The sequence below is a fragment of the Myotis daubentonii genome, chromosome 12, assembly GCF_963259705.1.
Source record: "Myotis daubentonii chromosome 12, mMyoDau2.1, whole genome shotgun sequence".
In the NCBI taxonomy this organism is placed as follows: Eukaryota; Metazoa; Chordata; class Mammalia; order Chiroptera; family Vespertilionidae; genus Myotis; species Myotis daubentonii.
Genome location: NC_081851.1, coordinates 68,449,284 through 68,473,973, shown reverse-complemented (window position 1 = coordinate 68,473,973; position 24,690 = coordinate 68,449,284). Strand labels below are relative to the sequence as shown.

At 54.8% G+C, this 24,690-nt stretch overlaps 1 protein-coding gene across 5 annotated transcripts; it reads right to left on the bottom strand.

The window, feature by feature from the left end:
• Positions 1–5,228: 5,228 nt before the first annotated feature.
• On the bottom strand, positions 5,229–15,798 carry SLC30A3 (solute carrier family 30 member 3). Of its 5 annotated transcripts, none has more exons than XM_059660309.1 (8): positions 14,588–15,798; positions 9,189–9,352; positions 8,629–8,775; positions 8,380–8,533; positions 7,638–7,836; positions 7,301–7,406; positions 6,909–7,043; positions 5,229–6,002 (listed from the first exon to the last, which is right to left on the bottom strand). In XM_059660309.1, the coding sequence occupies exons 2-8, from the start codon at positions 9,334–9,336 to the stop codon at positions 5,854–5,856; spliced, it is 1,038 nt and encodes a 345-aa protein (XP_059516292.1). In that variant the 5' UTR covers positions 9,337–9,352; positions 14,588–15,798; the 3' UTR covers positions 5,229–5,853. The 5 variants fall into 5 exon arrangements, with proteins under 5 accessions (XP_059516292.1, XP_059516293.1, XP_059516291.1 ...); XM_059660310.1 differs by having other exon boundaries at positions 14,876–15,797; XM_059660308.1 differs by lacking the exon at positions 14,588–15,798 and adding an exon at positions 13,709–14,047.
• Between the last annotated feature and the right edge of the window lie 8,892 nt (positions 15,799–24,690).

Below are 24,690 nucleotides of genomic sequence, written 5' to 3'. Positions count from 1 at the left end.
GGGCAACCTGCCGATCAGCATCTGTAGGGCATACTCTCCCCCCCCCCCGCTTACCCCCCCTTATTGTGCTTCCAGCAGTCCTGTGAGTCCTGATCCAAACCCTGCTCTGGTGCAGCAGGTGGGCTGGAGGGAGGGGAGCAAGGAGGCGATCTGACCTCTGGGCAGACGTCAAGGTCAGGGAAAAGCAAGTTTGCTATTGTAGGGTCTCAAACCTGCTTATTTTGGTAAACGTTAACTGCCTTCCTTCCTGGGTTTGGTCCCCTTATTTCTCCCTAGGTTTTTGGCTAAAGTCCTGCTGAAATGTATAACCTATTTTGGCTGAGCCAAAGGAAACGAGAGACTGGAATTGAATGTGCAGACTGTTTGGGTCAGAGAGAAAGTCAGGCAGCAAACCCTGGCACAGATGCCATGGGCACAGGACCAAATGGAAGAGGAAAGCTCGGGCGGGTGGCACCTGGAGACCCACCCACACAGTGCTTTCCTCTTCTATTCTGAGGTTCATGTTTTAAGAATGGAAAGTGCTCTGTACAAGCGCCTGCACCTTTCCCTCCCAGCGTAGCTCTAATCTAGGGCAGGGGAGGCTGCTGATGGCTGCGCTTTCCTTCTCTCCAGCCGTGAGGCGCCCACTTAGAAACCGACCACAGAGCCTCCCAGAGGGCATGGGGGTTCTGGTGCTGCAGGGGAGGCGGCAGGAGATGTGCCCTTCCCCAGGGTGGCTCCCATGGCCTCTAGATGGTGCCCAGTGCGGAGGGACAGCTCCGCACGGAGGAGACCTGTCCTCTGAGTGCGCTTTGCCCAGGCCTGGTGGGAACTGCTCCCTGGCCTGCAGGATGCTGTAGCCGGGGGAGCAGGGCGGGGCAGGGAGAGGCAGGGAGTGATGCTGAAGGAGAGAGGCACAAGCTCTGGCCACCCGGCCCTCCTTCCTACTCATTCTCCTCGCACTTTCTCTCTCCCATCCTGGAAATCGGGGTCTTTGTCTGTGGGATCGTCTATGATCCCAGTTCCATCCACAACCTCGGGCTTGCCCCACAGAAGCCTGGGAGCTGCCCAGAGCCCCGCTCCTCCCTGAAGGTACCGGCCAGGTGCTGGTGGGATGGCCCTGGAGCTCATGGGAGACAGGGTGGCCCTGGGACCTCCCAGAGCTGGGGGTGAAGAGTCCTTCAACCATAAAGGAAACTCCCTAAATGCAGCGCTCCGGGGAGGTGGGGGATCTGCCAGGAAGAGGGCCAGGGCTTTCCCATCCTGGCTCAGGCCCTGAGATCCCTCCGGAGCCTCTGCTCAGCGTGGCACGGGCCAGGTGGGAAGAGGGGTGCTGCTCCCCCTCTGACGGCCAGCTCAAGGCAGCAAGGATGGGCCCAGTCCTTTAGACTGGCCGGCACTGAAACACTGAAGTCCCTGAAGGGGCAGCAGGGTCCCTGGAGGGAGGAGCACACAGCTTTGTCACTCTGCTCTTCCTCTTAAAAAAATAATATATATATTTTATTGATTTCAGAGAGGGAGAGAGAGAAACATCAATGACGGGAGAAAATCACTGATTGGCTGCCTCCTGCACGCCCCACCCCGGGGACCAAGCCTGCAACCCGGGCACGTGCCCTGACTGGGGATTGAACCGTGACCTCCTGGTTCATGGGTCAGTGCTCAACCGCGGAGCCACGCTGGCTGGGCACCCTGCTCTTCCTCTTGACCCCAGACAGACTGTTCCCCTAGCCTGCTGGGACCTCAGTCCTCACCTTGGACAGAAAGGTGTGTCTGTCCCCTGCCAGCTGGCCCAGCAGACCCCAGGCAAGCAGCGCAGTGAGGAAGGCGGGGCCTGTCCACCTGCCCCGATGTCCCCCAGGCCGTCTCTGCAGCCTCCCAGCTGGCTGTTCTGTCTGGCTCCTTGGTCTCCGGTCTCCTGGGAGCACACCTGCAGCTGCACTCGCAGGATGACAATCCCGTCTCCCTTCCTCCTGGCCACCTCGCCTTCTCTGGCTCTCCTCTGCCCCTGCCCCTGCCCCTCGCCCCCTGGCTAACCAGCTGTGTAACCACCTGCCAGGGCTGCGTTGATGGATGACAGGCCTTCCCCCCTCCGCTCTTCCTCCACCTCCCCTTCACTCCCGCCCCTTTCCAGTCCTTTCTCCTCACCTCTCCCTCTGCCACGTATTCCATCGTCAGGGAAGGGCCCACAGGGCAAGGCCGCTGGACGCGCCGTGGAGAAGGTGGGCTGGGGAGATAACAGGGCAGTGCCGGCAGCTCCCGCCGATGAGGGTTTCCTGGCCCCCTTGGGAACGCTGTACACCCGAAGGGGGACGCTCCCCATCCGACTGGAGGGGCGGGGGGCGGGGGGGGGGCGTGGAAGACGGCTGGGGCCTCGGAGCAGACAGAACCGAGTTTGAATCTCAACTCGGACAGTTATCAGCATCAGGACCTGGGCGGTAAGCCTCAGCTTCCCCAGAATGGAAGGCGCAGCTATACGACCTCAGTGCCTTGCGTTCAGGGTTAGCTCAGTAAATGCTGGCTCCTGTCTCCGCTGTCGGGGTGCTGGCCCACCCTGTTCCCCGGAAATCTCTCCTCTGCACCCGGGATTCCCCCAACGCTAGCCCTTCCCTACAGGCTCTGTACCCGGCACGCTCACACCCACACGTCATGTGGTCCCTCCGCTTACAGTTAGGAAGCTGGAGGCAGAGAGGCTACCAGTGACCAGAGGATAGACGAGAGCAGAACCACGGAGCCAGAGTTCAGGCCCAGGCCCTGCGGACCGGCAGGAGCAGGCGGCTGAGAAAGGGGCCCAGAAACTCAGCTGGGCGAGAGCTTCGAAGGGCCCTGCGTGGGGCAGTGCCCTCCGCGTCCCCGGATCTGTCTCTCGCTTCAACAGTGTGTGCACGGAACAGACCCAGAGGCACCCCTTCTTCCAGCCTCCGACCCCCCTCCAGCCTCTTTTCCAGTCACCACCTGGGGAACCACCTCAGCCATCCTCAGCCTCCCAGACCAGCGACACCCGTTTTTAATCTTAGGTCCTTATTGCCGAACAACCATGAGCTCCCAAACTCGTCAGAATTATTCCACGGAGGTGGAGGCCCGTCGACCCGCTGGCTGACCTGCATCCACGGCTCCCACACCTACCTCGCTCTGGGCTTCCGTTTGGACCAGAGGACGTGGCTCTGGAGGGTGTGGTCACTTCCGAGAGCGCCCTACAGCTCTGCTCTGAGCGTCGCTCAAAGATGCAAAACCAGCGCGGTGGCCGCATTCTCTCCAGGACGCGCTGAAGCCTCTCCAAGGTGAGTGGGCAAAACTCAGGACGCCATGGAAGCCGTCTTGGCCTTGCAGAGGAACCTGAACCAGGCCCTTGTGGACCTGCCTGCCCCGGTTCTTCCCCCACGCAGACCCTCAGCTCTGTGACTTCCTGGGGAACCACTTCCTGGGTGAGGAGGTGAAACTCATCAGGAAGATGGGCGACACCTGACTCGCCTCCGCAGGCGCCGGCCCCCAGGCTGGGCGAGTATCTGTTCTACAGGCTCATCCTCACCCTCAAGCACCACTAGGAGCCTTTGGAGCCCAGAGGCCTGTGAGGGGCCCCCCTGCATCCCCTGGTGTCTGGCTTTTGCCTGAGCCTCTCCCTGAAACCACTAGCCGTCCTTTTAACCACCCTGAGCCCTCTCCCATGCTTGGACCACATGGAAACAATAAAGCTTTTTGTAGTGCTCCCCCCCTTCCCCGCCAAAAAAAGGGGGGCCTGGTGGGCATGAGAACGGGCTCTGCTCCTGACCCTGTCACTCACTGGGTGACCGTGGGGAAGTCCTGTTCCCTCTGAGCCTCAGCTTCCTCTTCCTCCTCCTGCAGGGGTGGGGCAGAGGGACTGCGTGCTCTGTGAGGTCTCTCTCTGCCTTGGACAGCCTGTTCCCTCCCCTGCAGAGGGACCCAGCTGTGCATGTAGGTGGGCCGGCAGCTTAGGGCTGTGCGTAAGGTGAACATCTAGTCCTCATTTCCCCCAACCTCCATTTCCTCTCTTCCCCACCCCCACCCTGTCGCTTGGGGCCTATAATCAATGAGCCGTAAAATGGGAAAGTATCAGGAACTAGCAAAGCATGGAGAGCAGCTGGGGCCGGGGCAGCTCAGCTCCCGGTGGGATGGGCCGCCAGCCCGTCACCTTGGCCCAGCCTCCCACGTCCTCCCCAGACCATCAGTGACCCAGCTGGGCCCAGGCCCCCAGCTAAGGATCCGAGTGGGGAGGCCTACTTCCGACCAGTCCAAAGGCCTCACGTTAGAAAGAGTAATGGAATCTGTGTGTATTGATGTGAAAAGGTGCAGCCAGGGTGTCTGAGTCATGAAAGCAGGTTAAACAATAAAGTGATCCCGTTAGGTTATTAATAGAAGTGTTTGCGTATATAAAAATATGAGCGGGGAGATTCCGGGCTGTGGATAGCAGCTACCTCTGGGAGTAGTTCATAGGGGGGAAAATTCACATTCTACTTTATGCACATTTCCTTTGTTGAACTCTTAAAACAGGCATATATTTATAATATGCTTTAGTAACAAAAAGGAGATAATTTCATAATAAAATTACTTCCATTACTGGGTGGTGGGGGGAGCCTGGCAGAAACATGCACAGGCTAATAAGAAATGCTGCTCGGGGCTGGGGCTTGATCGCTGTGGTGGGAAGGCCAGTGAGCCCTGCTGATCCGAAGCACTAGATCTCAAGTCAGCACAAACAGTTTGGTTTTTAAAAAGCAAAAATCAATCCCTCAGTGGGTCTGGTTTGTCAGATCAAATCTATAGGATCCTATATGATCCTGAAGGCAAAAGGGGAAGAACTGTAAAGAGGTCCTTGGTGTCCGCAGCCCAAGCCTGGACCCGAGGGGGGGCAGTCAGGGCTGAAGGCCCCCCCCCTGGCCTCATGCAGCTGAGAACCGAGCCCACATCAGCCCCGGGGTCCAGCCGCGCTCCCCCAGAGCCACGCAGCTTCCCTCTGGCCAGCCGGAGGCAGGCACCGTGGCCTGGGGGAGCCTTTAGGAATGACTCCCAGAAGCCGTTTGCTCCTTGCCTTCCAGCCCAGGCTGGGGCACGCTGAGGAGGGGAAGGTGGGACGAGCCTGCAGTTCCAACCTGTATCACGGGGAAGTACATTTGATGGTGGAGGGGGCGGCTGGGGAGGGGGCGAGGGCTGTGGAGGTCACTTGGACTGTCGGATTCTGTCGGTGCTCAGGTGACGGATTCTATTTCCCGCCCCAGGAGTCAGCACGGGCTGAAGGATGCAGTGACACACACATTTATTGTGGAGCTGCAGTGGAGTCCTCCCTCTCTCTGGGAAAGCCCAGGGCACAGCACCAACAGAGGGATAGACAGACCCCCAAAGGGACACATGGATGGTGCAGACTCAGAGACCATAGCGCAGCCACACAGGCACAGAGAGACACAGGCCACAGCACCAAGAAACACACACACACACACACACAGACAAAGCCACAGGGCCAGAACACATGGACAAAGTGCAAGTTTTGGGGCTCCTGCATAGACAGAGCAAGGGCCATGTGGGGAGGGGCCCCTGATGACCTCCCCCAGGCCTAGGCACACCAACAGCACACAGACAGGCAGATGCCCCAGCCAGCGGCCAGCCTGCCACACAGACAAATGAACTGCACGGAAAGGATGCTCATGGCTCCCCAGACCGCGGGGAGCTGGGACCCCCACCCCCCACTGCACTGATTCCCTGCTCAGCCCAACTCCCACCCCACTCCCCCCTTACTTTGGTCTTGCCCACTGGGGCTTGGGGCTGGGGAGTTGGCAGGTGGCAGGAGGGCGAGAGGAAGGGGTAAGGGCCCAGCTGAGAGCCTAGGGCTGAGCCAGGGCCTGGCAGTGGGGAGAGGGCAGGGCCAGCTCAGGCTTGGGGAGGCTCCTGGCAGCGCAGGCACTGGTCCATCTCGGACTGGTACTGCTCAACCTGCAGGGTACAGCTGGAGAATCCAAATCGGGAGTAGAGCCGGGATGTGGCTTCGGCCAGGACAGCATCTGGGTCCGCAGTGGAGTCTGTGGGAAAGTGATAAGAGACAGCAGGTCCCAGGGGAGCCGGGAACCAGGCCGGGGCCAAGATAAGGACCAGTGAAGGGGGACCCAGGAGCGTGCACAGCATTCAGGCCAGGCTTCAATGGGGATCTTTATTTGCTTTCCGTGTTGTATGAAAAGCATAAAAACGCCAAAGAAAAGGCTGGACTCACCCCAAATCGACCAGGCTAACACACTAAACTGTTCTGATTTTTCTATTCTCTTCTGCTCTCTGAGTATCAGAATACAGCCCTTCAGCAGCCAGGCCACCCAATTTTCCGGGACAACCCAGATGTTAAATATTCTGTCCCACTGCCCCTCCAGAGCCATCAAATATCCCACAAAGTATAATATTTTTGGCATCCAAATTGCATGTCTCTGATTGCTTCCTGCATCTGGAAGAAACTCAAAAAATCCTTTGTCAGTTTGTGAGTCACCATATATATTTTTAATAGTTGAATCATAATGTAGAGATAATTTTATATTCAGCCTTTCCTTTTAGCATTATACCACAAACAGTTTCCTAGTTGCCATACAGTATTCATAGTCATCGTTTTTAGCAGATATGTGGTATCACTGAGTGGAGGTGCTGGATTTACTTAACTGTGCTTCATCACTACTAACTAGGTACTAGTGATCTTGTAAAGGGTTACTAGTTCCCTGCTCTACTTGGAGAGGGAGAGGGAGAAGGAGAGGGAAAGGGAGGGAGAGGAATAGGGAGAGGGAGGGGGAGGGGAAGAGGGAGGGAGAGGGAGGGGGAGGGGAAGAGGGAGGGGGAGAGAGGGAGAGAGAGGAAGAGAGGGAGAGACCGAGACAGCCTCAGTAATATCTACCTCTGTTTTGTGGGGGAATGCTTCTAGGAATCACTGGCTGGGGCCAGTGTGGACTCACCGATGGCCAGATGTGCAGAGGCAATGTGGTACGTGAGCGTCAAGGACCACATGCGTAGTTCATGAGTGGCCTGGACTCCTGGCACTGACAGCAGTGCATCCCTCACCGGCTCAAAGCCCACATTGTGGGGGGCACCTGCAAGCAGCATCCACCAAGCCTTACTACTGGGGCTATTCCTGCCCAGGGACAACCCCCACCAGACCCCCTCTCCCCCACTCTGTACCCCCTCAGCCTGTGACCCCCACATCTCAGCCTGTGCCTGAACCCTCCTTCCAGCAAGAGGCCCATGGCCTCGGCCTTCTCCCCACACTCATCAGAGGAAAGAGAGGCGCCCCGTGCTGGAGTGAGGTCAGAGAGGGCCCAAAGGATGGGGAACAGTGGGTCTGGTTCACCTTCCATGAGGACACGGAGAACATCTCGGAGGGTGGGCGCCGTGGACCCAAGGGCGCAGATAGAGAAGAGGAAGGTGCTGATGGGATCAGCTGCCTTGCACTGAGGCTGAGACAAAGAGAGACCCCCTAAGCCCGAAACAAGGGACCATTCAGAGGAAGATCTAGGGGTGTCCTAGGCCCCTGAGAACCCTGCTCAGGGGAAAGGGGCCAGGACCCCAGGCAGGGATCCTAGGGAGCCAGGAGCTGGAATGGGGGAAGGAGGCTGTGGGTCCTGGGAAGGCGGGGATGGGGGGTGGAGTTGGGGGAGGAAGGCTGGGACAGGCCTGGTGGACAGTACCTTGAAGTAGATGAGGATGGAGGCAGCCAGCACCCCAAGGCTCTGCAGGAGGTCCCCCAGTACATGCACAAAGGCCGCCCGGACACTGGTGTTCCCCAGGGGCAGGTGCTCCCCGGGCCCCTCCTCCAGCGGTGCATACTCAGCCCCCCTAGACCCATGGCTGTGCTGGGGCCCAGCCTGGTGCAGCACAAAGGCCATTCTGAGGGGGAAGCAGAGCAGCTCAGCCCAGGGGGCCTGCTCCCAGCCTCCTCTGCCTACTTCCACACCTCCCCCTCTCTCCTCCCCCTCTCTCCTCCTCCTCTCTCCTCCCCATGAGCTCTTTCTCCACTATATTCTCCCTGTGTTCCCAGCCCCAGGAAGATGACAACATTGAGAAAAATAGTGCCGCCTGGGGGCAAGAATAGAGCAATAGAGCGCATGGTGCCAGAGATCTGCATTCAGATGCTGGCCCTGCTACTTAAATAGCTATGCGGCCTGGGTGGTTGTGAGCTTTTAATGAGATGATACTGATGACAGTCCCAGCAAGAGTGGCTGGTACACGGCAGGCCTTTAACCAGTGTCTGTTGACTCTGAATTCCCCCCCCCCTCTCCCCGTTGTCTCTCAGGCATTCCCAGGGCAGCCTGCTGAGAACCAGTGTTTTGCGTTGCCTGTCTGTCTGGGAGGGGAGGACCTGCTCTCCCAGCCTGGAGGAGGGCCCCTTGCCCTGAACCCCACAGGTGGCTGCTCCATACTGGACCGTACAGCAGATTGGCACAGACTGCGATGCCCGCGGTCACCAGCATGGCGCCCCCCTCGATGTGGTAGTCGCTGTGCAGCAGGCGGATGAAGGCCAGGTACAGGAGGACGCCCGTGACCATCCAGAGGGAGATCACAGAGGCCAAAGCCCCCAGAGTCTCTGCAGGCAGAGACAAGCTATTAGAGACCTGTCCGGGACCCTAGGAGGTGCCCCCAGCAAGACTGGAGGGTCACCAGCTCATGCAGGAGCCATACCTGAGCGATGCCAGCCAAAGGTCATGGTGCGGGTGGCTGGACGGGTAGAGAGCCAGAGAGAGAAGAGGCTGCCCAGCATGCTGCCCACATCTGCCAGCAAGTGGGCTGCGTCGGTCATAATGGCCAGGCTGTGTGCTAAATACCCACCTGCAAGGGTAAAACCATGTACATTTGCTGTATAGGCATGAAAATGGGGGGGCATACACCAAAATGTGAGCTGTGGTTTTTCACTGGTGATGGGATTACAGATCGTTTTTATTTTCTTCTTTTCACTCATCCACATTTCCTAGTTTTTCTACAATGACATTTTAATAACAAGAACATAGGGCTTTGAAAAGAGCCGTTATCACAGAGGCCAGCCCTGGACCTCGCCCTGAACCTCCCCGGTGCTGTCCTTCACTCCCTCCGGTTTCTGGATCCCTGGGCACCCAACTCCCAAGTGCCAGCCATCCCCCTCTTCTCTGCACCGCCACCCCCTGGCACATCCTGGGACTCTGAGTGGAGAGTGGCTTAGGCAGATGTCGGGATGATGGGGTTGGAGGGGCAGCTCTCCAACTTACCAACCACCTCCCCGGCCATAAAGGCGCAGCACACAGCACAGGCGACGCATAGCTGCCTCTGCGCCCGCAGCCTCTCAGGGGTGAGGCCGGGCTGTGGCAGGGGGTCCCTGTGGCAGTGGAAAGTTGTCTCCTCAGCTGTGGACTCCATGGGCTCTGTGAAGAGACTGAGGTGGGCAACATGGTTCAACTGGGGCCTGGCTCGCGGGCTAACTTGCTCCTCACTCTCAGATCCTGGATCCTGCGGACTGGCTCCATCAGATGTGGCCCATCTCTCACTCCTTCCCAAGGCTTGGTCACACCCGGCACCTTGTGGACAGAGGGCCACACGAGAGATGGGGCCTAGATGAACACTCAGATCACAGCCTTTCTTTTCTTTTCATACACATTTCCCAGCTGGAAAGCACCTTAGAGTTGGTCTATTCCAGTGGTCGGCAAACCACGGCTCGCGAGCCACATGCGGCTCTTTGGCCCCTTGAGTGTGGCTCTTCCACAAAATACCACATGCGGGCGCGCCCGTACAGTGCGACTGAAACTTCGTGGCCCATGCGCGCAGAAGTCGGTTTTCGGAAAGGAGATAGACAAAACAAGTATAAGAGACGAGTGTGGATGGGAGAGTTGGAAGGGGTCGACTTCAGCGAACGTACCTCAACCAGATTGAGGACGTTTTTAGCAAAGGCCAGCTTAGGAGGACCCTCATTAAGTTAATAACAATGTACCTACTTATATAGTTTAAGTTTAAAAAATTTGGCTCTCAAAAGAAATTTCAATCGTTGTACTGTTGATATTTGGCTCTGTTGACTAATGAGTTTGCCGACCACTGGGCTAGTCTAACACCTTATTCAAGAAAGTAGAAGTGTGAGGCATGCATCGATTTGACTGCCCTGGAGCAGTTACTGTCTGCTCCTAAGGTTCCCGTGCAGATGCAAGAAAAAAAGGGGTCCTGGTGCTCTGATTATGGCAGCCAGGACTGAATGGGGGACACAGCGAAAAAACACGGAGTTTTTACAGCTCAGACATTACCTTGGAAACACTTGAGCCTATTTTACTCCAAAGAAGAATCTAAAACATGAGCTTACAAGAGAAGTGTTAGAAAATTATTCCCCTATACCCTTGCCTTCTAATTCCACTTTTAAAAGCTTAGGCCCTAGCCAGGTAGTTGGTTAGAGCATCATTCTGATATGCCAAGGTTTCAGGTTCAATTCCGGGTCAGGGCACATTCAAAAATCAACCAATGAAAGCATACATAAGTGAAACAACAATTGATGCTTCTCTCTCTCTCTCTCTCTCTCTCTCTCTCAAATCAATTTAAAAAAAATAAAAGCTTGCCCTGACTGGTTTTCTCAGTGGATAGAGCGTCGGACTAGGACCAACGGGTCCTGGTTTGATTCTGGTCAAGGGCACGTAGTACCTCAGGTGCAGGATCCTCCCCAGCCAGGCCCTGGTCCGGGCATGTGCAGCGTGCAGGAGGCAACCAATCGGTATGTTTCTCTCACATCGATATTTCTCTCTGTCTTTCCCTCTCTAAAAATCAATGGAAAAATATCCTCTAGTGAGGATTTAAAAATAAAAATTAAAAAAATGAAAGATTTAGGAGAGCGAGAGGACTTATGGGGGCCACACAGTTAGTGGTAGAGCTGAGACACACACCATTTCGTGATGAGAGGCACCGTAAGAAATACAAAATGAGCAAATCATCAAACGTAACCCTTCCTGGTCTCCGGGAGCTTTTGGTGGATAAGACAAATGTATACTCAGGAGGTAGCTGTAGCCCTTAGAGCAGGTGAAGTGCTATCCGGGCTCAGATAGAGAGACACATAGATCCCAAAAGGGAAATCAGGTTAAAACGGAAGGAGGCACCACGAGAAGGGCCTTGAAAGATGGGGAGGCTTTTGATAAAGACGCAGCGCGCTTACCAGGCAGAGGCGACAGGAAGGGAAGGTGGTGTGAAAGTGTGTGGCAGGACTCAGCACATGATCCTGGCCTCCGTGCCTCCCTCCCAGACCCACCTCTTGTGCCTCCACTCCCAGATCCTTCACTTTCCTCTCCAGACATGCAGCTGAAGGGCAGCCCTTTAAGGGGGGAGTGGAATGTTGGGACCCAAAAAGTCCGAGGTTCCTGGCACAGAGAACGAATGGCCAGATTCCAGAGCGGGGTTGCCATGGGGAGGCGGTGTGCACGCTGCTGGCGTGGGCAGCAGTAGGAACACTGGCTCTGGAGTCTGCCGCACGTTAGCTGGACTTCAGTGTGACCACTTGCTGCAGAGGTCTCCCTTGACAAACGAATGGGGCTGAAGGCCTCATCTGGGGATGCCAGGGGCTGAGCTCAGGCTAACTGAGGTTTAAGTCCATGAAAGCCCAATTCTCACCCCCACTGCTGTCGATGCAACCTGAACCCCAGTAAGAACAGAACCTTCCACAGAATAAAGGACCTCAATACAGTCCTAGAAACGCTCGCGGAAGTGTGACAAGAATGCCTAAGAGTGAACATGAAGGCTCCAGACAGAAACACGGTCACAGCAGTGAAGTGGCGAGGGTGCCTGGAACCTTCTGGCTGAATTGAGGTGTGAGGGAAGAGGGGGGACCTTTGGGGTTTGCAGGGAAAATTCAAGTGCTGGCAGGTAGATTAATTCGTTGGAATTTCCTTCCGAGACTTAGCACCTGGATAGGTAGGGTTCTAGGGGTGTTTCCAGAGGGGATGGGGAGATGAGGGTGGCTTTCCAATCCATCCTCATTCAATGAGGTGTGCCAGGCAGCGTGCACATGCTGAAGCCCGGACTAGCGGGAGAGACAGATGTGTCGCAAATGACCGACTAAGCAAGGAGAGGCCGGGGCCAGGAGGGCTGTGAACAAAGGACTCTGGAACACAGGGGAGGGAGAACTCGACAGAGGGAGAGATGGAGAAGATGAGACCGAGGTGGAGAACGGGAAGCCAGACCCATGGAATGACAATGACAAGATATTCCGTTTGGAGTTTAAGTGTGAAGAGCCAGGGGAAGGAAGAAGGAGCATAAAGGGAGAGACCCTGATTGATGGAGCACATCTTTCCTGAGCCCTGAGATGCCCTTGCTGATGGACCCGTTTGCAAGAAGAGAGGAGAGGAGATCGAGGGATCCAGACCACACCAGGCCAGAGGCTCCCTGTGCAGAATTTCAGAGGAGGGGTGGGGCGGGAGGGAAGAGCCGCGTTCAGAAAATACTGCAGGATTTGGTGACTAATGGTCAAGTGAGAATGGAGATGAGCAGGGAGTCAGGGATGTGGGTTTGAAGAGCAAACAGAGAGAGGCCGAGGGGCCTTCCCAGGGGCCTTGGGGCCACGGTTCAGATGCGTTCCTGGCCCTGTAAGGCCCTGTAAGGCCCTGTATGGCCCAGTGCGGCAGTCGTCAGGTAGCCACCCATCAACAGGCTGCTCCCTTTTGTTCTGCAGGAATTGGGCCCTAAAGCGTCATTGTGGGTGTGGGTGTGGGTGTATGTAGGGGGTGCACGCTGTTTAGAGAGAAGGGAAGGCAGTTTTCTCTCCCTCGCCCTCTGAAACCCTCCACAGACAACAAATAATCCCGAGTGGGGTAGAGAGCTGTAGGGAGGGGAGAGGGTCTGAAGCAGAGACAAATGAAGAGGTGCAGGGCCAGGGCATCAGCCCCCCGCGATGCCCAGGTCTGCGGTCCCCACTCCCGCACGCCCCCACCCACCCGGGTTTGCAGCCCCGGCACAGAGAAAGGACCAGAAACACAGGGAGGCACCACCGCAGAGACAAAGGGAGCGGGGCTGGGGGGAAACAGAGAGGCAGGGGAAGGTGAGAAAAGAGACAAACGGACGGTCGGCCACCAGACAAAATGGCCAGCGGAGGTGACCACGGAGGACCTGGCTTGGCAGCTCAGAGAGAGACGGCGGCCGGGCCGGCGGGACGCGGAGGCGGTTCTGCGGTTCTGCGGCCGCCCCCGGCCCGCTGTCCCGGCCGCGCGGCGCCTCATTTCACACCTCGCCGCCCCCGGCCCCGTCTGTGCAGAGCCGGGAATACCCCCGCCGCCCGGACCGCACCTGCTCCTGCCGCGCCGCCCCCTCGCTTCCCCGAGCCCGCCGCCCCCGGGCCTGGGAGACCCGCCGGGAGCCGGGCCCATCGCGGTCCGGGAGCCGGAGCCCCCGCGCGGATGGGGGCCCGGCCTGCAGACGGGGCTCCCGCCGCCAGCGCCCCGAGCAATGCGGACATCGGGGCGCCGGCGCGGACTCGGTCCGACGGGGGCGGCGGCTCGCAGGGAAGCCAAACGCGGTCGGGGCGGCGGGGGTCCGGAGCGTGGGGGGCGGGCCGGGCAGCCGTTTCGCGGGACCGGGAGGCAGAGGGAGGCTGCGGGGGCGCAGCGGGCTGCCTGCCGGGCGGCGGGGTCCCTGGGGCCGCAGAGGAGCGAGCTCGCGCCGCGAAGCCAAGGAGCCGCGGTGGGTGCGCGGGGGCCGCGCCGAGGGAGACAACGAGGGGGACGGGGACGGGGCGGGAGGGGGGCCCGGCCGCCGGCTGGCCCGGGAGTCCTACCTCTTCAAGCGCAGGCCGCCCCCTGCGGCGTCGCGGTCCCGGGGGCTCACCAGGCGAGTCGTCTCCGAGCCCCCCGCGGCGGGAGCGGGCTCCATGTCCCCGCGGCCCGACCGTCCAGGCCCCGCCGAGGGAGGGGAGGCGGGCCGCCCCGCGCCTAGTCCCAGCGCCCGCCGACCCGGGCTCTCCGCGGGGCAGCGGGGCCACCAGAGGGGAGGGAACTGCGGCGACTGTGGCGCGGGGAGTCCGAACTGCGGCTCCCGCGGCCGCGGCAGCCCCGCCCCGCGTGGGGCGAGCTCCCCAAGCCCCGCCTCCGGGCGCCCCGCCTGCCTCCCCAGGCCTCAGCCCCGCCCCGCAGCCCCACCCCCAGATGCGGAGCCCCAGGGCCCGCACCGGAGCCGGGTCGGGGGGCGGGAGCCCTCGGCACCCCAGCCGAGTTCAGAGACGCCCAATTTCCATAGCCCCGCCCCTGAGTCTTAGCCCCGCCCCAAGCCCCGCCCACCGATTCCCGGCCTCTAGCCGGGTCGGGTGGGGGGTGTCTCCTGGACCAACCTTCATCCAGGTGACACTGCCCCCTGTAAGGCGGCGCGCCGGCATCTCCGCTTCCGCCACCCCGTCCTCTCTGACCCCCGCCCCTACACGGCGGCAGAAACAGGTGCGGTCCAGTACCTGTCTCAAGAGAACCGGGAGGAGTGGGGTGAGCGGGTGAGGCATCTGGGAGAGCTCCAAGGACTCGCGCCAGAAGCCACTCCGCGGAGGAAGCGGGGTCAGAAGTCGTGAGCTCACTCTGCTGCCAAGCACGGTACCGTCCATTACCGTTTATTTTTATGCAGAAACTTTGGATGACAAAAAGCTTCCTGCTCTCCTTCGATCTGTTCTTACCCCTCTTTTTCGGATGAGTAAACTGAGTCCCAGAGAAAGAAGAGTCCCAGCCGGTCCTGGAACCCGGGGCGCTGCACTGTGACTGGAGAGAAGGCCGGTCCGGTCGCTCAGAATTCCGGAGCAGCTGAAGGAGGGGGGAGGGTGCGCCCTCCCTCGGGGGTCACAAGACGCGGTTCCTGGAGGGAGGCTGCGGGCAGCTTGCCAGCAGGTGACTCCTTACCTCAAACCTGTAGCGCCTTCCGGGGCACTGTCTCCCTTGAACTGGGCCCGGGGAAAGGAGTGACTTACCGCAAAGTCGGTGGCCCACCTGGAGCTGAAGTCTCCAAGGCTCAATGCTCTCTGCCCTCACACCTGCTGTCGTGTGGGTTGAAAGGGGGGGCGGTGACTGGATTGCGCACTCCAAGCTGCGACTCTGTGACCGCGGAGGGTCCGTAAGAGGAGGGGGAAGAGGGAAGCCCGCCTGGGGAAACGTGGAGGGCGGGAGTGGTTAGTAAGCCCCGGCAAGAAACCCATCAGCCGCACCCTGCAGAACACCCTGGGCTCCTGAATGTTGGGACTCTGTTATTCCAAACAATGAGACCACGTGTGCCCTTCCAAAAACAAAAACAGAGCACGTGCCAGATAGAGTGGTTAGAAGTGATGGGGTTAATCCGGGAGGGCTTCGCGGAGGAGGTGAGGTTTGGACGGATTAGCTGGGCGGCGGGCTGGCTGTTCCTGCGGGGGAGAGTGCGGCTGGTGCCAAGGTTTTCGGGCGGCGTGCGCGTAGGGACCGTACCGCGCCGGGAAGCCGCGCGAAACGGAAGAACAGGAGGGTCTTTGAGAGCCGCCTGCGCTTTACCTCCACCCACGCGGCGCCCAGCGGGCGCCCCCACCCCACTACCCTCCCAAAGCCCAGCCCAAAGCCCACGCACCGCTAGGGGGCAATCGAGGGGGTGGCGTTCTCCTTCCAACCTCCCCTGGAGGCGTGGGACTCCGCTCCTTCCTTGAGTTACAGGGGCGCAAACTGATGCGGCGGGAAAGGGAGCCACCAGCTAAGGTCACCTTGCTGTTCGCGTCAGAGCCGGCGTGCAACTAACTCGTGTTCCCGCCCGCCTTTGCCAGGGCCGCGGCTGGGCACGTCCCGCCTGGCGCCGTCGGTTTTCCAAGCTCCGCACCCGGCCTGGGGCTTCCCGGATTCCGAGAGAGGGACCCCCGCGCACCTACAGGGCTCGGATGCGGTAGCCCCGCCCCAAGTGGCTGGGGCTGGCGAGCCCGAGAATGGAAGGAACCGCTGGGCACGCCTCAGCTGATGACGACAGCAGGGACGCGGTAGTAACCAGTACGGCTTCCTCCGGGATTTCCCTTCTCGGGCAGCCCCGGGCGCGACAGCAGCCCCGGGTACCGGGGATGGGTAGGTGGGTGGGTGGCGAGTGCGCAGACGCTGGCAGGTGCCCGCCCCGCTCCAGGGCGGTGATCGGGGCAGGCGGGGAGGAAAGGGGCGTTGGAGCAGATGGGTTGCTGGGCTCCCCTCCGCCGCGAATCCCTGGGTGTCGGGCCTTGGAACGTGCTGCCTCGAATCCCTGGGTGTCGGGCCTTGGAACGTGCTGCCTCCGGAAGCCGGGACCACGGCGGGAGAATACTAACAGTTGCCTTTGATTGGAAATTTATGCAAGAAAAGCCTGGCTGCGAAACAGACTGCTTGCACCTGTTCCTCAAAGAGCCTTCAAGTGGCCGCATGAACGTCTTTGCAAAGCGTCCTCTTGATTGCCTGGTCTGAGGAAGGCATTCTGCACTTAAGAGCTAGGGCAATTATGCAGCAGTGGGAAGCACAGCTTAGGGCTGGTGCCCTGAATGAACTGTAGTCTTGTAAGAACTATACATTTAACACTGATTGAACACATTTCCTGCTATGCACCTTGCTGGCATAGCTGGGGATTCCTGGTGAACAATCTGAGGTCTCCCGGGGAAGTGACATTGAAGCTGTTTCCTCCCCTCCTGGCTTTAACTTGATGGCAGGAGATTTCAGTTTTTGCAGTGGCTTGTTACTGATTTGCCCACATGCTCTTCTTGCCTGTCCTCAGACTTCCTTAAAACGAGTCCGTAAGCCACTCTTAGTCCCAGAGGCATGATGGAGGCCTGACCCTCTGCGTGTTTCCAGGAAAACAGGCCAATGGCAGTTTCCAGAGCAGAGAGGGTGGTGGAGCAGGACAAAGGGGACTTCAGGGGCATGCCCGGCTCAACCAGTTCAGAAGAGGAAAGCCCAGCGGTGAGGTCAGGACGTGGGCTGGCTAGAGACCTCAGGCAGACTGGGGATCCAAGCAGGTGGGTCAGGGTTAACACTTGAAAGCGCCAAGCCAGGGGGAAGGGTATGCACGGAGGCAACCTGTGTCCATCCTCTGCTCAGGTGTTACTTCCAGGCAGCCTTTCCCGACTCCCTCCAGCTGGGTTACGTGCTCCTACCTGGTGCTCTCAAGACCCACTCTGCTTATGTGATGGTAGCATTCAACACTTATAAAGAAATCATTTGCGTGTCTGTCTCACTGGAGGTCAAGCCCCCTGAAGGCAGAACTTGTCTTTCTCATCACTGTGTCTCCAGCGCCCCCTACTGGCTGACACATCCTTGAAAAAGCCATTCCAGAAAGGAGGAGCGCGTTGTCAGAGTGGAAGCGGGAGGAAGGAAGCAGGGTTGTAGTTGGAGATGGGATGAGGGACAAGGGCAGCTTCAATGTCACTTCCCCGGGGAGGCCTCTCCTGGCCCCCAAACTACGCTAGTTCTCATGCTACACATTCTTCTCCCTCAGCACTTATACTGTAATTAAGTTGTTATTTGGGTAGAGCACCGGCCTGCGGAACAAAGGGTCCCAGGTTCGATTCTGGTCAAAGGCACATACCTTGGTTGCAGGCTCCTCCCTGGCCCAGGCCCTGGTCGGGGCTCATGCAGGAGGCAACCAATCAATGTGTTTCTCACACATCAATGTTTCTCTCTGTTTTTCCCTCTCTCTTCTACTCTCCCTAAAAATCAATGGGAAAATATCCCTGGGTGAGGATTAACAAAAATAAAAATAAAAAAATTGTCATTTGGGAATTGTTTCAGGTCACTGTAGTCTGGTTTTCCTCCTACTTCACTGACTGCTTATTTTCCGTTTCCTTTGCTGGTTCCTCCTCATCTGCTCAGCCTTTCAATGTTGGGGCAGTCCAGGACCTGGTGCACCTCTTCTCTTACCACCTCACTCCCTTGGCGATATCATCCAATCTCAAGGCTTAAATACTATCTAGAAACAGCAAGAAGCAATAGTTGTTGACGCTAGGTAATGGATACATGGGAATTGTACTATTATATTTTTGTATCTGTTTGAAATATTCTATTAAAAAGAAAATGCCCTAACTGGTTTGGCTCAGTGGATAGAGTGTCGGCCTGCGGACTCAAGGGTCCCAAGTTCGATTCCGGTCAAGGGCATGTACCTTGGTTGCGGGCATATACCCAGTGCAGGGTGTGCAGGAGGCAGCTGATCGAGGTTTCTCTCTCATCGATGTTTCTAACTCTCTTCCTCTCTGTAAAAAAGTCAATAAAAAATATTTTAAAAAAATAAAATGAAACTTTTTTTTAAAGGCATCTATATGGTGATTCTCAGATCTCTCATTTGATCTCCAAATCAAATATCCAAATGTCGCTTGGCCTCTCCTCCGTAATGGCTAATAGGCACCTCAAGCTTCATTAGTCTAAAACTGATCATCACCCCATCTCCAAACTTCCCTCTCGGCAGTCCTTACATGTCAGGCACAGTAACTCCATCCTTCCATTTGCTCAGGGCAGTCACCTGAGAGTCATCACTGATTCCTCTATTTTCACCCCACACTCAGTCTGTTAGCAAACCCTGCTCCCACTCTTGTCCAAACCACCCTCATCTGTATTGATTATTATAGGAGCCTCCTAGGTTGTCTTCCTTTTTCTACCCTTATTGCCCTATCGTGATTCTTTTTTCTTTTTTATTCTTAACCCAGCAGCTAGGCCACACAGGCCAGATTTCATCACTCCCCATCTCACTCACTGTCAGCCACAGGCCTTCCATTGTCTGCAAAACCCTATGAAATCTAGCCCCTGTGAGATCATTTCACACTCCTCTACCTCACTCCCCAGCCGTTCTGGCCTTTGTGCAGGACCTACAACACACTGGGCATTGTTCCACCCCAGGGCCTATGCATTTACTCATCTGTGTACCTGTAATACACTCTGCCAGATGTCTTCACGACTCACCTGAGGACCTGCTTGAGATGTGCACGCAGATATCACCTTCTCAGGCCTGTCTGCTTATTCTTTTTCTCTTTTTTTCATTTGAGGATTTTTTTTTCATTGATTCTGGAGAGAGAGGAAGGGAGAGGGAGAGAGAGCAAAGCATCAATGTGAGAGAAAAACATTGATCGGTCGCCTCCTGTACACACCCCGACCTGGAATCGAACCCAAAACCTGGGTATGTGCCTGACCAGGGATTAAACCCACAACCCTAACCAACTGAGCCACACTGGCCAGAGCTATCTGCTTATCCTTTTAAAAACTGAAATCCCTCAAAAATTCTGTCTCCCTCCCTTGCTTTATGTTTCTCCATAGCCATTGTTACCACCTAACATGCTATATATTTCACTTGTTCTATTTCCTGGCTATCTCCTCCCACCAGAATGTAAGCTCCATGGTGACAGAAAGTTTTGTCTGTTTGGTATTCTGCTGCATTCCCAGGATCTAGAACAGTGTTTGGCATGCGACAGTGCCCAATAAATATTTGCTGAACATATTGATGAATATCTGTCTTCCACACTAGGCTATATATAATCTGTGAGAACAGAAACGAGTTTGACCAATTATTATAGCCAAGGTACGAGGCATACGGCAGTGCTTAACAGATATTTGTTGAGTAAATGAACTGATTAACGAAAAGGACAATTCATGGGAGGAAGTGTGAGAGCGATGGAATAGGAACTTTTAGTCTGAGCGTTATGGAAGGTTACTTGAGGGCAATAGTAGACACTATGTTTGGAGGGGTAAGTTGGAATCAAGTTGGAACCTGGTTGAATAGCCAGAAAGCAGCCAGATTTAAATGGCTGTTATGCATCCGTAGGCTAAGACCAGAAGAGTGGTAATTGGATCCAGGATGAAACTGGCCGTAGGGAGAACAGTTAGGAGGCTAGGACAGCAGTCAGTGTGCTATGGCAATCCTTTATCCAGGGTGCGTCAAGGTGCTGGGAGCTAAAAAGAAGGGACAAATGAAAGAGCCATTTAAAAGGTAAGACTAGCCCTAGCTGGTTTGGCTCAGTGGATAGAGCGTTGGCCTGCAGACTGAAGGGTCCCAGGTTTGATTCCAGCCAAGGGCACATGGCTGGGTTGTGGGCTCAATCCCCAGTAGGGGGCGTGCAGGAGGCAGCAGATCATTGATTCTCTCTCATCAATGATGTTTCTATCTCGCCCTCTCTTTCCCTCTCCCTTCCTCTCTGTAATCAGTAAAAATATAAAAAATAATAATAAATAAATAAACAAAATAAAAGGTAAGACTTTTTTTAACTGAATTCGGGGGAAATAATGAGTCCACAACCCAATGATGTTTGGGTTTTGAGCATCATTATCTTGGAAAGTCATAACATTAACAAATAGAGAAACCAAGAGGAAACCAGGTTGGGGGCACGATCGTGAGTTCAGGTTTTAGAGTGTGGTGTTGAGACCGTGGGAAGCTGGCATGTGAATACACCAACCTGACACTAAAGCATCGCTGAGACAGCTGAAGCCACGGTGTCCATTGGCTCTCTGAAGAAGGGAGGAGAGAGCACAGCAGGGGCTTGAAGACAAAACCTCAGAATATCCCTGGCCAGGAGGTGAGAGAAGGGAGAGGATCCAGCAGGGGGAGAGGAAATTGACCAGAGATGGAGAAGGAGAACCCGAATAAGGCAGAGCTGCAGGAAGGAAAAGACGTGAAGTTGGTGGAGTTGGACAGAAAGGAGAGAAGTGATTTAAGGCCCAAAGTCTCTTCTCAAAACATAGCCTGAAATTGCAGTTATTCCTTTTGCGTTAGTAAGAATAAGTGGGTGCAGTATTATAGTCTTTCTCACTGTAAGCTGAACTAACAGTATTTTAATCAGATTGCTTCCCACCTAACCCTTGCGGATGAGATCATTTTATGGAGGTATTTTTTTTTATCAAAAATGTTGGAAGGAGAGGCGGTGAGAGAGGTAATTTTGGAGTTCTGACTGCTTGGGGGAGGACTGTTGGAGATATTTTGAGTAGCCAGAAGGCAGCAGGTGGATACTGGTCAGGGGAACAAAAAAATGGGGATCTACAAGGCTGAGAAGGGTGCAGGAAGGGGATGGAAGGATGCCAATTACAATTTGCAAATCTTCTTAAGGGAAGGAGACTGGTTTTTCCTCTCTTCCCAGAGACAATATAAAAAGTAACTTCTCTCTTTACAAAATTGAGAGGAGATAGATTAGAAACGATGATGATGATAAATGAGAAAGCACTTACCATGTGCCAAGCACTGTTCAAATTAAATACTTAAGCCTCCTGACAACCCCAAGAGGTAGACTCCACCATCTCCATTTTGCAGGCGAGGCAGGAGTGCCCTGTTGGCCTGCCCTTAGGTCTGCAGAGTCTGGGGTTGCAGGGCAGAGAGGACAGGTAAGAGATACCTTTCTCACTGGAAGCCCTCCACCTCCCACCCCGAGATGCCTGTGGGGAGGGGAAGAGGGACATTTCCTGACATCATCCATGAAAGGAGCTGAATATCAACTACAGCTTTGGTCTGTCTCTAACCTAGATTTTTAAAGAGAGCTGGTGTGGCCTGGCCAGTGTGGCTCAGCGGTTGAGCATCATGGTTTGATTCCAGTGGGAACACATGCCTAGGTTTTGGAGTTGATCCCCAGTAGGGGGCATACAGGAGGCAACCGATCAATGATTCTCTCTCATCACTGATGTTTCTAACTCTCTCCCTCTCCCTTCCTCTCTGAAATCAATTAGAGAGAGAGAGAGAGAGAGAGAGAGAGAGAGAGAGAGAGAGAGCAAGCACTGGTGTGTATAAGGAGAAGCCACCTATAGACACTGAACTTGGAGTCAGAAGACCTCATTGGTTGACCTTGAGCAGGTCAGTCCCTATCTCTGGGTCATACTTTCCTCAATTACAAAATAAAGGCATTGGATAAGAATTCAGTCTCTGATATCCCTTCCAGCTTAAACATTGCGAATTCTAGAACCTGGTGCTTGGGTTGACAAATTATGGTCTCTCTCTCTCCAACTGCATATGTTTGAGAGCATGATATTTTGGGTATGAATATGTCAATGTCTGCTGTCTGTATGTGTACATTCCAGCTATATGACTAAAACGTTGTTTGTGGGTAAATAAAGGATGTTTCTTGGTTTTCTGCAGAAGAGACCAAATGGCTCGATGAGGTAGCAAACTTGAAGATTCCTGATGCAAGGTATGGTGAGAGGGCAAATAATCCCAGAAAAGATATTAGTCTGTGCTCATTCTTTAGCATAGTTATTTTCATTTTCCCATCCTTTTTACTCCAAATGTAATTTGGTACTGACGGCAACCTTGGAAATGACGCAAGTTTATATAAAAGAGGAAAATGAGCCCTGGCAGGTTTGGCTCAGTGGGTAGAGTGTTGGCCTGAAGACTGAGGGGTCCCAGGTTTGATTCCCGTCAAGGGCACATGCCTGGGTTTCAGGCTTGATCCCCAGCAGGGGGCATGCCGGAGGCTGCCGATCAATGATTCTCTCCCATCATTGATGTTTCTATCTCTCCCTCTCTCTCTGAAATCAATAAAAATATATTTTTAAAAAATCCTATATAATAAAAGCCTAATATGCAAATCAACCAAACAGTGGAACGACGAGTTGCTATGATGCACACTGACCACCAGGGGGCAGACACTCAACGCAGGAGCTGCCCCTAGCCCGCCGGTCCCAAGCCAGCCAAGGCAGGTGCCAGCGGGGGGGGGGGCCCAATCGCCCCACAGGTCGCCCCACAGATCGGCCCTGATTGCAAGCCAGGCCTAGGGACCCTACCCATGCATAAATTTTGTGCATTGAGCCTCTAGTAATAATAATAAAAGAGGAAAATGAGACTCAGATTAAGTGACTTGTCCCAGATGACACAGCTTGTTAGAAAGATAGTGAGAACTCAGAACTAGGGCTTCTGTCTCCTGGCTGGTGTGTTCTTCCTTCTGTACTGGGTGTTAGAAGATACAACGTGCATGCAGGAAACAGAGCCAAAGCGGGTCTGTTTCTAGGTGAAGGCGAAGTGGAGAGCCTGCGGCCAAAGGGTGCCAGGATGACTTGCCTGCTCTATTCCCATCTCTGCAGCCTGCTGGCTATAGTGTCATTTCAGTCAGAACAGAGGCTCAGAAACTTAAAGATAATGGCTATTTCAAGAGCCAGGAACTATAATTAGAATTAATTAGAATGTCAGAGGGCAATGATAAGAAGTAATTACCTTCTGGAGTCTCTGGCAAGATGTGAAAGATATTTACTCAGCACCCAACTTGCCCTCTTTCTCGGCACTTACTTTTATAAAGCAGGGACGTGATCATATAAGGTGGTTGGGAGAATCAGAGATAATTGGGTAAAAGTACCTCTGAACAGGCACCCAAAAGTTTGCTGGTTCATTCAACCAACCAACATTTATTGAGCACCAAAACATTCTAGGAACTGTGTTAGGAACTAGATGAAGACTAACACAAACAAGAAACAAGAAGCTCAGAATCACCATTACCATCTCCCCTGCTGCCCTTTTCTCTTCGCCCCTTGCTATGGGCTGACCTCTGAGTCTACACTGGACCAGCAGAGGGCTCCCTCTGCTGTAGCTCATTCAACAAATCATGAATTAACTTATTGTGAGCCAGGCCTGGTTCTAGGTGCTGGGGATACAATGGTGAACAGACAAGGTCCCTGCCCTCATGGAGTTCACTGCCTACTGGGAAAGACAGACGTCAAACAAATCAACATGCAAATAAACATCTATTCACAAATCATGGTGAGGATATTATGAAGTGGGGAGAGAAGAGTGGAATTCCATTTAGAAGGCCTCTCTGAGGAGGCAGGAAGCTGAGACCCACAAAAGATGAAAAGCTGGCATAGGGAACAGTCCAGAGAGGAGTCCTCCAGGCAGAGGGAGCAGCATAGCCAACGGCCCTTGAAATGGAAGGAAACTGGGTGTCTCCAAAGAACTGACGGAGAAGTGTGGGAGTGAGGGGCAGGGGCAGGACCACATTGGGCCTGTAGACCGAGGTGAGGAAACTTGCTGAGTGCACTGCACTTCTGATGCCTTCTTCCCTCCTCCCAGTGCTAGCGAAGAAATGCTTATATTGTTCTGCTATTTCTGTCTTCCCCTGATGGTGATAAAAGGTTGGAGGTTAGTCAGAGAAATCTGGCATAGTCCCAACCACCAAAAAATTTGTCAGCTTTAGTTCCTTCACTCTAGGTCACTACCCTCTAAATTCATCTGACCCAGAACCTACGAGCTGGGTGGGTGATGCCAAATATTTTAATCCGCAGCCTGGTCACCGACCTACAGATATCCACCCCCATCCTGATCACAAACCTACAGAAATAAATTCGTTAGTTCCGTGGTCATTGTGCCTATAACATATGGACTCCTTAGCTAGTTTGCTCAGATGGCTCATATCTCTTGGGGTAAAGTATTGATTTATCACTTAAGACCTAAAAGGGAAGATAAATGTGCACATATAACTGTATTAAAGAAAAGAGAATGGTAAAAACCACAAGAGGGGGTAACAGAGATGTATTATTGAATTAGTAACGCTCTTTCAATTACATGTTATAGGAACCACTGAGTTTTCCTCTCCAATATGACGTGGTAAATTATTAGTGCTGCAAACACTACTTCCTGTAGGGGGTCTCTGAAGTGAGGCCAGGTAGAGATGGGTGCTCTCATGTCCTCTAGGTAGGGATGTAAATTGGTACTTTTGGTACCTTCCTGGGAACAGAGTTAGTAATATGGGTCAAGGACCTCAAAAAATTTCACTTTCTACTCCAAGGGGGAAAAGGGAGATTTCTTTAAAGATTGATAGGTAAGGTAAGAATTTTCATCACAAGGTTACTATCGAATGATTAGAAACATCTT

Coding starts and splice junctions, on each gene's coding strand:
- SLC30A3 (XM_059660308.1), bottom strand. CDS start 13,803: ATGGAGCCCGCTCCCGCCGCGGGGGGCTCGGAGACGACTCGCCTGGTG. Junction 8,776..9,188: donor TATGGCCGGGGAGGTGGTTG/GTAAGTTGGAGA, acceptor TTACCCTTGCAG/GTGGGTATTTAGCACACAGC. Junction 7,407..7,637: donor CCATCCTCATCTACTTCAAG/GTACTGTCCACC, acceptor TCTTTGTCTCAG/CCTCAGTGCAAGGCAGCTGA.